This window comes from Coregonus clupeaformis, chromosome 16, assembly GCF_020615455.1.
Source record: "Coregonus clupeaformis isolate EN_2021a chromosome 16, ASM2061545v1, whole genome shotgun sequence".
Classification (NCBI taxonomy): domain Eukaryota; kingdom Metazoa; phylum Chordata; class Actinopteri; order Salmoniformes; family Salmonidae; genus Coregonus; species Coregonus clupeaformis.
Genome location: NC_059207.1, coordinates 38,096,698 through 38,109,219, shown reverse-complemented (window position 1 = coordinate 38,109,219; position 12,522 = coordinate 38,096,698). Strand labels below are relative to the sequence as shown.

Sequence of the window (12,522 nt, the reverse complement as noted above, 5' to 3'; positions counted from 1 at the left end):
CCCTTAAACTCTGTAACTGTTTTAAAGTCACCATTGGCCTTGTGAAATCCCTGAGTGGTTTCCTTCCTCTCCGGCAACTGACTTAGGAAGGACGCCTGTATCTTTGTATTGATACACCATCCAAATTGTAATTAATAACTTCACCATGCTCAAAGGGATATTCAATGTCTGCTTTGTTATTTTTACACAAATAGGTGCCCTTCTGTGCGAGGCATTTGAAAACCTCCCTGGTCTTTGTGGTAGAATCTGTGTTTGACATTCACTGTTCGACTGAGGGACCTTCCAGATAATTGTATGTGCTACAGACCCCCCTCAGCCCCCAGCTGTGCCCTGGACACCATATGTGAATTGATTGCCCCCATCTATCCTCAGAGTTCGTACTGCTTGGTGACCTAAACTGGGATATGCTTAACACCCCGGCCATCCTACAATCCAAACTAGATGCCCTCAATCTCACACAAATTATCAAGGAACCTACAAGGTACAACCCTAAATCTGTAAACATGAGCACCCTCATAGATATCATCCTGACTAACTTACCCTCTAAATACACCTCTGCTGTCTTCAACCAGGATCTCAGTGATCACTGCCTTATTGCCTGCGTCCGTAACGGGTCCGCGGTCAAACGACCACCCCTCATCACTATCAAACGCTCCCTAAAACACTTTAGCGAGCAGGCCTTCCTAATTGACCTGGCCCAGGTATCCTGGATGGATATCGATCTCATTCTGTCAGTAGAGGATGCCTGGTTGTTCTTTAAAAGTGCTTTCCTCTCAATCTTAAATAAGCATGCCCCATTCAAAAAAATCTGAACTAAGAACAGATACAGCCCCTGGTTCTCCTCAGACTTGACTGCCCTTGACCAGCACAAAAACATCCTGTGGTGTACTGCATTAGCATTGAATAGTCCCCGCGATATGCACATTTTCAGGAAAGTAAGGAACCAACATATACAAGCAGTTAGGAAAGCAAAGGCTAGCTTTTTCAAACAGAAATGTGCATCCTGTAGCACTACCTCCAAAAAGTTTTGAGACACTGTAAAGTCCATGGAGAATAAGAGCACCTCCTCCCAGCTGCCCACTGCACTGAGACTAGGAAACACTATCACCACTGATAAATCTACAATAATCGAGAATTTCAATAAGCATTTTGCTACGGCTGGCCATGCTTTCCACCTGGCTACCCCTACCCCGGCCACCAGCTCTGCACCCTCCGCTGCAACTTGCCCATGAAACCCCCCCCACCACCCCCCCGCTTCTCCTTCACACAAATTCAGACAGTTGATGTTCTGAAAGAGCTGCAAAATCTGGACCCCTACAAGTCAGCTGGGCTAGACAATCTGGACCCTTTCTTTCTAAAAATAGCAGCCGAAATTGTCGCAACCCCTATTACTAGCCTGTTCAACCTCTATTTCGTAACGTCTGAGATCCCCAGAGATTGGAAAGCTGCTGCGGTCATCCCCCTCTTCAAAGGGGGTGACACTCTAGATCCAAACTGTTACAGACCTATATCTATCCTGCCCTGCCTTTCGAAAGTTTTTGAAAGCCAAGTTAACAAACAGATCACCGACCATTTCGAATAACACCGTACCTTCTCCGCTATGCAATTCCGGTTTCCGAGCTGGTCATGGGTGCACCTCAGCCACGCTCAAGGTCCTAAACGATATTATAACCGCGATCGATAATAGACAGTACTGTGCAGCCGTCTTCATCGACCTGGCCAAGGCTTTCGACTCTGTCAACCACCGCATTCTTATTGGCAGACTAAATAGCCTTGGTTTCTCAAATGACTGCCTCGCCTGGTTCACCAACTACTTCTCAGATAGAGTTCAATGTGTCAAATCGGAGGGCCTGTTGTCTGGACCTATGGCAGTCTCTATGGGGGTGCCACAGGGTTCAATTCTTGGGCAGACTCTTTTCTCCGTGTATATCAATGATGTCGCTCTTGCTGCTGGTGACTCTCAGATCCACCTCTACGCAGACGACACCATTTTGTATACATCTGGCCCTTCATTGGACACTGTGTTAACAAACCTCCAAACGAGCTTCAATGCCATACAACACTCCTTCCGTAGCCTCCAACTGCTCTTAAACACTAGTAAAACTAAATGCATGCTCTTCAATCGAACGCTGCTGGCACCCGCCCACCCGACTAGAATCACTACTCTCGACGGGTCTGACCTAGAGTATGTGGACAACTACAAATACCTAGGTGTCTGGTTAGACTGTAAACTCTCCTTCCAGACTCACATTAAGCATCTCCAATCCAAAGTTAAATCTAGAATCTGCTTCCTATTTTGCAACAAAGCCTCCTTCACTCATGCTGGCAAACATGCCCTCGTAAAACTGACTATCCTACCGATCCTTGACTTCGGCGATGTCATTTACAAAATGCCTCCAACACTCTACTCAGCAAATTGGATGTAGTCTATCACAGTGCCATCCGTTTTGTCACCAAAGCCCCATATACTACCCACCACTGTGACCTGTATGCTCTTGTTGGCTGGTCCTCACTACATATTCGTCGCCAAGCCCACTGGCTTCAGGCCATCTATAAATCACTGCTAGGCAAATCTCCGCCTTATCTTAGCTCATTGGTCACCATAGCAATACCCACCCGTAGTATGCGCTCCAGCAGGTATATCTCACTGGTCATCCCCAAAGCCAACACCTCCTTTGGCCGCCATTCCTTCCAGTTCTCTGCTGCCGAACTGCAAAAATCTATGAAGCTGGAGACTCTTATCTCCCTCACTAACTTTAAGCATCAGTTGTCAGAGCACCTTACCGATCACTGCACCTGTACACAGCCCATCTGAAATTAGCCCACCCAACTACCTCATCCCCATATTGTTATTTATTTTGCTCATTTCCACCCCAGTGTTAATACTAATAGTAATTATTTTGCACTATGGCCTATTTATTGCCTTACCTCCATAACTTGCTACATTTGCACACACTGTATATATATTTTCTGTTGTATTTTTGACTTTATGTTTTGTTTTACCCCATATGTAACTCTGTGTTGTTGTTTTTATCGCACTGCTTTGCTTTATCTTGGCCAGGTCGCAGTTGTAAATGAGAACTTGTTCTCAACTGGCTTACCTGGTTAAATAAAGGTTAAATAAAAAATAAATAAATAAAAGGGTACAGAGATGATGTAGTCATTCAAAAAATCTTGTTAAACGTCATTATTGCACACAGAGTGAGCAACTTATTATGTGACTTGTTAAGCACATTTTTACTCCTGAATTTATTTAGGCTTGCCATAACAAAGGGGTTGAATACTTATTGACTCAAGACATTTCAGCTTTTCCTTTTTAATTAATTTGTAAAACTCTTGAAAAACATTATTCCACTTTGACATTATGGGGTATTCTGTGTAGGCCAGTGACCCAAAAATCTAAATGTAACCCATTTTAGATTCAGGCAGTAACACAACTAAATGTGGAAAAAGTCAAGGGGTGTAAATACTTTCTGAAGGCACTGAAGGCCTTTAGTACACTACAACTGCTACAGTAGGCCTATACAGTAGAGCTGGGTCTGCATTGGCTACCTGGTGCAGATTTGAGGCCAATTCCATTTGAACTCAGTTCAGAGATTCATTAAAATTAAATGAATTACTTCAGAAAATGAGTATTCAATCGTCGACTCATTAGATTAATTGTAATAAATCTAAATTTGTCTAAATTGAAATGGAATTGCCACCACTCCAGATTGTGTGACTCGTCCAAGTCACCTATAGTATTCCCTTTAATACATAGCAGGAACAATATGCCTGCTGCACTGCCCATGTACTGGGCATAAAATACATAATAAACACAAGGTTAATGGTACTAGTGAACAAACAGATAATAAAATGGGTAATAAAATTCCCCCTGGTAAAAAAGCTGCAGCTACAGCAGATTGACGTACAGTACTCACATCCACTCATTGTGGAAGGATGAAAAGAGAGAACAGGGGATGGAGAAACGGAGAGAAACATTACAGTCAGTGAGGCTGATAAATTGGATGACAGCTCAACAGATGAGACGGCTGTATCTAATCCCTCCAAAGGGCTCCAATGAAAAGACTGGGAGTGGGCAAGGGGTGGAGAGGCAATGCAAAAATAAAGGATTATTGTATATTATAGCCACGGCTGGGCTTCTTGTGCCTATGGAGTGACTTGGACAGCTGGGGGATTAAGGAGCAGTAGTCCATTCAACATGGCACGACAGGACAGCCAGGGATTAGACAGAACATGCTTAAATCAATAAAACTGATTTCGCTACGCACTCATGTGAGAGAATCTCGGCACACCCTGGGTGTACACTGAGGGATATATCAGGGAGATGAGGCCAGAGAAGTAGAAGACCTGAGTGCCAGGTTGACTGTGCCAGACTGTTGTTTGCCTGGATGTTTTCGTTTATGTTGTACATGATGCTTGATAGTCAATGTTGTAGTACTGCTTAGGACCATGTAGGGATACCTCCCTGGTTCATGATATCAAGAAGATTATACAACTGACCTGAACATTCAAAGTCTCTAGACTCATCGAGGTTGGAATTGCAATCACTCTTTCCTTCTTTTGAACACACAGCTCTGCATTGAACTAACCAAAGTAACCAATGAATGGTTACTGCCCTAATACTTTTTTTTGGGGGAAGTGTTTTACAACAATTTAAACAAGAACACTGGAAACATTTATTAGAATTACACAAGTACGTTTAAAAGGCTAAACTCAAACAACCACAGGGCATACTTTGAATTGAATGTGACACAGTCAAACTCTAAAGTCTTCTCTTTACATTTTAGTCATTTAGCAGACGCTCTTATCCAGAGCGAATTATTCTTTTTTATTTTATTTTTTATATATATATATATATTTTACTGGCCCCCCGTGGGAATTGAACCCACAACCCTGGCATTGCAAACGCCATGCTCAACCAACTGAGCTACATCCCTGCCCTATCCTGGACGACGCTGGGCCAATTGTGCGCCGCCCCATGGGACAGAGCCTGGATTCGAACCAGGATCTCTAGTGGCACAGCTAGCACTGCAATACAGTACCTTAGACCACTGCACCACTCGGGAGACAATGTAAGTTAAATGTAAGTATAGTGGAATGATGCTGATGGACTTAATAAGCAGAGCTTTCCAACCTCCCAATCATTCGCTAATCCGTAGAATTACACCTGTCACTAGAAAGTTAGATTTATTAACCCAACTTTCTGATCCATTGAAGAAAACCATTAGGACACACAAAGGGCCTGGATTCCAACTTAATTAATACAGCAGCAACCCTTTTCACATCCTGGGAATCTGTTTCCTATTTACTAGATACATGTAAGTACATAATACAGATAGGAAATTACTAAACAACTTTAAGGCTATTTCAGTTTGGGGAAATTAATATGCTAATCAAAAGAGAGCTGGAGATGGGCTGTTTACCTCCCTCGCTATATTGGACATAATGCTTTCGGGTCGACATCACTAGCAACACGCAGACTCAAACACTGGTACATTCTTATTTATAAGGCCATTTTAGGAAAACTGCAGTTTTATGTATCCTCTCTTCTAGCTCTAAATAAAACACATACAAACACAGATCTCAATCTTGTTTTATGCTAACAGTCTCGAAAATTGGAATTCCCTCCAAGCCAACCTAAAACTCCAGGACCTGGTGACCCTGGAGGAGTTCAAAGGACAAATAGATTAACAGGTTGTTGAGATGTAGTTGTTTCTAGTTTGCGTTGCCTTATGTAAGGAAGTATGTTGTTTTACTTTACACACACCACACACATGCCTGCACGCACACACACATCCACTGTTTGTTTGCTGTTGTATTTGTGCTGTTGCAAGAGTCTTCTATCTGTGTTGTTTGTTTGGTCTTACATTGTTTGTTTTTTATTTATCTCAGCCCCCGTCCCCACAGGAGGCCTTTTGCCTCTTGCTAGCCCATCTTTGTAAATAAGAATTTGTTCTTAATTGACTTGCCTGGTTAAATAAAGGTTATATAAAAATGTATAATACAAATTGGGAATAGGCATCACCACATTTGGTTCCTTGGAAGTTGTGGGAACGTACATTTTTGGTTCTGGGAATGAAGCCATAAGTTTCCTGACCGGTAAAACTGAACGTCTTTTAAACGTTCTGAGAACAGAAGTGAAAATTGTTCTGGAAATTGTTATTTTTAGGTTGCAGGGAGGTTCTGAGAATGTTTTACTCTTGTTCCTTGAAAGTTTTCCTGGGAGGTTTTCTTAACGCTCTGAGAACGGAAAGTATAGGTTATTTGGAGGTTTTTTAATAACTTCCTTAAAACTTTCACTGAATGTTTCAATACGACTTTTAATAACACTGATAGCTTATTTTGGGTAAACCTTTTTGGAATTCCAAGTGCAGATAGGACACAGTAATTTCCTTAGGCATTAATCATGCAAACACATTTATTTTGTATTGTGACATGGCATCAGTAAGATTTGAATTTATAATCTTCTGTTCTCTATCCATGGAATTAGTCCACTGTGCCACCAGGATGGAGCTAGCATGCCATGTTTTTATACACATACAAAGCTGTTTATTTTAGTCTATTAAAAAAGACCCCATTTCAAAGGAAACAAGCACTCATTAAGATCAGGTGTGGCCAATTAGTGGGCGAGGCCAACACCTGAACACACTTAACAAGATGGAGGATAGAGAGAGTTTTGTTGATGCTGAGAACGGAATGTATGTGTTTTTAAATAACATTCTTAGAACGTTCTCTGAACATTACTAAAGTTTTGTGTTTTTTATGGAAAGTTTTCTTAACATTCTGAGAATGGAATGTATGTTTTTAAATAACAATCTTAGAACTTCTATGAATGTTATTAAAGTTTTCTTGTAGTTTTTATAGAAAGTTTTCTTAATGTTCTTGGAACAATTTGAGAACATGACTTTAAGTAGAACCATGATGAAACCTGTAGGAAACGTTATGCTGAAGTACTTAAATTCCCACAGACAAACGTTGTTTCTTAACATTCTCTCTCAAACCAGTTGGAGAATGCTCCTAGAACATTAACAAAATTGAAATTAAATGTAACCATGTTTGAACTATTATGAAACGTTCTGTTAAAGTAATGAAATGGCAAGACAATTATTTTGTCAAGTTCCTTAAATGTGCTGAGTTTTAAAGCCAAGCAACTATCCTGCACCATTCCCAGAAGGTTTTGGGAAGGTTGTATGCAAAATAATCATAGGACAACCACGCTCTCACCAAGATCTAAGAAACATATGGTTCTCAGAGCGTTATGTGCTAGCTGGGTTTACTCAAGCCAACACTGTGCTATTTAGAGTCAAGAGTTATAAGGCAGACTTCGGGCCTATAGGGGAAGGTTGTAGAGGTTGAGTGCAGGTTGTAGATGGTTGTGTGTTCAGTATACCAGTGATGTTCAATAGGACACAGTGGGGAGATCCAAGTGCTGCTGACTGACCTTTGTCCGTAGCTGGACTCTTTCCTGCGGCAATGGAGGGTGACCACCCTGTGCCCCTCACTCCTCACATCCTGGCTCACCATCCACAGGGTGGGGTTGCTGGGCCGGGCACCCAGAAACGCCATGCCCTCTTTCAACTTGACCCTGGGGAAGCAGAAAAAACACATAGAGACTCAGGATGAGAGAGAGAGAGATAGAACGCAGCACAGCATTGGTTGGTTAAACACGTGGTTATATCAAACAGATCTTTAATTCACTGAATCATTGTATTCATCCAGCTGAACCTGCTTCAAACAGCTGAGGCCCAACAGACCATGTCGTCTTCGCCATAGAAATACACAATAAAGGATCAGATGGTTTCAACAAATCCCTTTTTCTTTATATGTGTCTCAGCTGTCTTTTCTTTTCTTCCTATCAAATAATTACTCAAACTCTGTCACGTTCCAGAGCCAATTATGTGACTAACAGATGTATCCTCCTGGAAGAGGAAAATTATAGATTGTACGTTTTTCTCTCTGTTTTGTGGTGTAACTGCTGCTCTTTAGTTCAATAAAACACTGTATGTACATATTAATGGAAGAAATAACATTGTTTACAGTGAAATCACGATGTGTTGTTTTGCTTCAACATATATTACTAAAGTATATCAACAAAAGCATGAATTTTAGTGGCACAGGAACTATGCAATTTGTTTCCATGTGTATACTAGATACAATGTCTATTCTCCTCCAGTAATGGTTATAATAAAACAAATTTTCTGAATCCAAAAAGGACATAATGAAATGTGTTCAGTGACTGCAGCAAATTACAGTAGCCCTATGTCCTTGGCAGAAAATACTGCAAAAAGGGATAATGTTCACAGGGAAAATCTACAAATGAAAAGTTATTAGTCCATTCACTGCACATACTGTAGAGCAGTCGGGTTTCTGAGGGGAAATGACACTGAAAATATTGTCTTTCTTTACATTATTTATCAGGCTGAGGCCAGTGTGGTGCACTCAGGAATAAACATTAGTGTCCTGCTACACCCTCACAACACCACACACCCACCTAACACCACACACTTTCCCAACACCACACACCTTCCCTCTCAACACCACACACATTCGCAACACCACACACATTCCCAACACCACACACCTTCCCAACACCACACACAATCTCAACACCATACACCTTCCTTAATCACACACCTTTCCAACCCCACACATCTTCCAACACCAAACACCTTCCAAACACCACCAAGACAGAGCTATGGATGGAAGGAATGACCATCCAAGATGTCAAAATTATAGTTTTAACCATGTTTTGAGGCTTTATAGTGTTTGTTAACATTTACTTTGTTTACAAACTTGGGAGTAAAACAAACTTCTATTTTGAGTTCTGATGGTTATGACAGATGAACTAAGCTCATAAAGCATTCCTAAGATATATTCTTCAAGAATCAATGGGTATATATCATTATTTTATAAGTACAAAAACTGCTGATTGCCCCTGTAACTGAGGCTGATTCCCTAACAACGGAATGACCCAGGCCAAAGACTGTAGTGAAAGCAGCAGACAGGATATGTCTTTGGAGACTGATAATGTAATGGCATTACTGAGACTTTGTTGACACATTAAAGTGAGTTTTGACTATAATAACCCTGTCTCACTGATCCTCTGTACCCCGAGACCCTGTCTAGCTCAAATCTGTGGCAGCTGCCCTCTGCCACAACAGCAATAACAAACATTTTCTATCACCAGACATATATGCAATGACAAAACCCTCACTGGCCAGTCAAAAGGAATACTTTGATGTGAAATCTTATTGGTGTATTACAGGAACAATGATTGGAGCGTAATAAGACAGCAGCACAGATGGTGTGGTTCCACTCTCTACAGGATGCATGGCTGCGTTACTTTCTAGAAATTTGAGGTCTCTTGACCAGCTGGTTCTTTGTCTTGGATGTTAGTGTGAGCAAGCTCCCTTTGGATAAAAATTAGTGAAGCCAGACAGATAGACCTAATGTGACAGGATCATATGAAAAAGAGAAAGGCGCTTCAGATTAAATTTCAACGCTTCAAATAAAGCAAACACACTGAATGCCATACCCAAAATGCAGAATGCAGCTATGAGGTAATTAAGCTAAGTTACAGGTAAACACACTCATCTAAGATGGCTATCGCTTCTCACACATTTTAGAGATATTAAATACAGTAGAGGTATGTTCTAAGGCCTCTCTCTGTCTCTGTCTGTCTGTCTCTCTCGCTCTGTCTCTACATTGCCTTGCAAAAGTATTCATCCCCCTTGGCGTTTTTCCTATTTTGTTGCATTACAACCTGTAATTTAAATGGATTTTTATTTGGAATTCATGTAATGGACATACACAAAATAGTCCAAATTGGTGAAGTGAAATTAAAAAAATAACCTGTTTCAAAAAATTCTAAAAATTAAATAGCGGAAAAGTGGTCTGTGCATATGTATTCAACCCCTTTGCCATGAAGCCCCTAAATAAGATCTGGTGCAACCAATTACCTTCAGAAGTCACATAATTAGTTAAATAAAGTCCACCTGTGTGCAATCTAAGTGTCACATGATATCAGTATATATACAGTTGAAGTCGGAAGTTTACATACACTTAGGTTGGAGTCATCAAAACTTGTTTTTCAAACACTCCACAAATTTCTTGTTAACAAACTATAATTTTGGCAAGTCGATTAGGACATCTACTTTTTGCATGACACAAGTAATTTTTCCAACAATTGTTTACAGACAGATTATTTCACTTATAATTCAATGTATCACAATTCCAGTGGGTCAGAAGTTTACATACACAAAGTTGACTGTGCCTTTAAACAGCTTGGAAAATTCCAGAAAATGATGTCATGGCTTTAGAAGCTTCTGATAGGCTAATTGACAAAATTTGAGTCAATTGGAGGTGTACCTGTGGATGTATTTCAAGGCCTACCTTCAAACTCAGTGCCTCTTTGCTTGACATCATGGGAAAATCAAAAGAAATCAGCCAAGACCTCAGAAAAAATAAATGGTAGACCTCCACAAGTCTGGTTCATCCTTGGGAGCAATTTCCACACGCCTGAAGGTACCACGTTCATCTGTACAAACAATAGTACGCAAGTATAAACACCATGGGACCACGCAGCCGTCATACCGCTCAGGAAGGAGACGCGTTCTGTCTCCTAGAGATTAACGTACCTTGGTGCGAAAAGTGCAAATCAATCCCAGAACAACAGCAAAGGACCTTGTGAAGATGCTGGAGGAAACAGGTACAAAAGTATCTATATCCACAGTAAAACGAGTCTTATATCGACATAACCTGAAAGGCCGCTCAGCAAGAAGAAGCCACTGCTCCAAAACCGCCATTAAAAAGCCAGACTACGGTTTGCAACTGCACATGGGGACAAAGATCGTACTTTTTGGAGAAATGTCCTCTGGTCTGATGAAACAAAAATATAACTGTTTGGCCATAATGATCATCGTTATATTTGGAGGAAAAAGGGGGTATCTTGCAAGCCGAAGAGCACCATCCCAACCGTGAAGCACGGAGGTGGCAGCATCATGCTGTGGGGATGCATTGCTGCAGGAGGGACTGGTACACTTCACAAAATAGATGGCATCATGAGGAAGGAAAATTATGTGGATATATTGAAGCAACATCTCAAGACATTAGTCAGGAAGTTGTGGCAAAATGGCTTAAGGACAACAAAGTCAAGGTATTGGAGTGGCCATCATAAAGCCCTGACCTCAATCCTATAGAACATTTGTGGGCAGAACTGAAAAAGCGTGTGCGAGCAAGGAGGCCTACAAACTTGACTCAGTTACACCAGCTCTGTCAGGAGGAATGGGCCAAAATTCACCCAACTTATTGTGGGAAGCTTGTGGAAGGCTACCCGACACATTTGACCCATGTTAAACAATTTAAAGGCAATGCTACCAAATACTTATTGAGTGTATGTAAACTTCTGACCCACTGGGAATGTGATGAAAGAAATAAAAGCTGAAATAAATCATTCTCTCTACTATTATTCTGACATTTCACATTCTTAAAATAAAGTGGTGATCCTAACTGACCTAAGACAGGGAATTTGTACTAGGATTAAATGTCAGGAATTGTGAAAAACTGAGTTTAAATATATTTGGCTAAGGTGTATGTAAACTTCCGACTTCAGCTGTACACCTGTTCTGAAAGGCCCCAGAGTCTGCAACACCACTAAGAAAGGGGCACCACCAAGCAAGCGGCACCATGAAGACCAAGGAGCTCTCCAAACAGGTCAGGGACAAAGTTGTGGAGAAGTACAGAACAGGGTTGGGTTATAAAAAAATATCAGAAACTTTGAACATCCCACGGAGCACCATTAAATCCATCATAAAAAAATTGAAAGAATATGGCACCACAACAAACCTGCCAAGAGAGGGTCGCCCACCAAATATCATGGACCAGGCAAGGAGGGCATTAATCAGAGAGGCAACAACGACACCAAAGACAACCCTGAAGGAGCTGCAAAGCTCCACAGCGGAGATTGGAATATCTGTCCATAGGACCACTTTCAGCTGTACACTCCACAGAGCTGGGCTTTACGGAAGAGTGGCCAGAAAAAAGCCATTGCTTAAAGAAAAAAATAAGCAAACACGTTTGGTGTTCGCCAAAAGCCATGTGGGAGACTCCCCAAACATATGGAAGAAGGTAGTCTGGTCAGATGAGACTAAAATTGAGCTTTTTGGCCATCAAGGAAAACGCTATGTCTGGCGCAAACCCAACACCTCTCATCACCCAGAGAACACCATCCCCACAGTGAAGCATGGTGGTGGCAGCATCATGCTGTGGGGATGTTTTTCATCGGCAGGGACTGGGAAACTGGTCAGAATTGAAGGAATGATGGATGGCGCTAAATACAGGGAAATTCTTGAGGGAAACCTGTTTCAGTCTTCCAGAGATTTGAGACTGGGATGGAGGTTCACCTTCCAGTAGGACAATGACCCTAAGCATACTGCTAAAGCAACACTTGAGTGGTTTAAGGGGAAACATTTAAATGTCTTGGAATGGCCTAGTCAAAGCCCAGACCTCAATCCAATTGAG

The 12,522-nt window shown here is 41.4% G+C and overlaps 1 protein-coding gene across 1 annotated transcript in view; it reads right to left on the bottom strand.

Moving 5' to 3' along the window:
- The window catches only part of LOC121584783 (transmembrane protein 132C-like), a 253,640-nt gene that overhangs the window by 132,213 nt on the left and 108,905 nt on the right, over positions 1 to 12,522 (bottom strand). Inside the window, exon 3 of the mRNA XM_041900894.2 lies at positions 7,445 to 7,588. Within this exon, the coding sequence (XP_041756828.1) occupies positions 7,445 to 7,588 (144 nt within the window). The remainder of the gene's footprint in view (positions 1 to 7,444; positions 7,589 to 12,522) is intronic.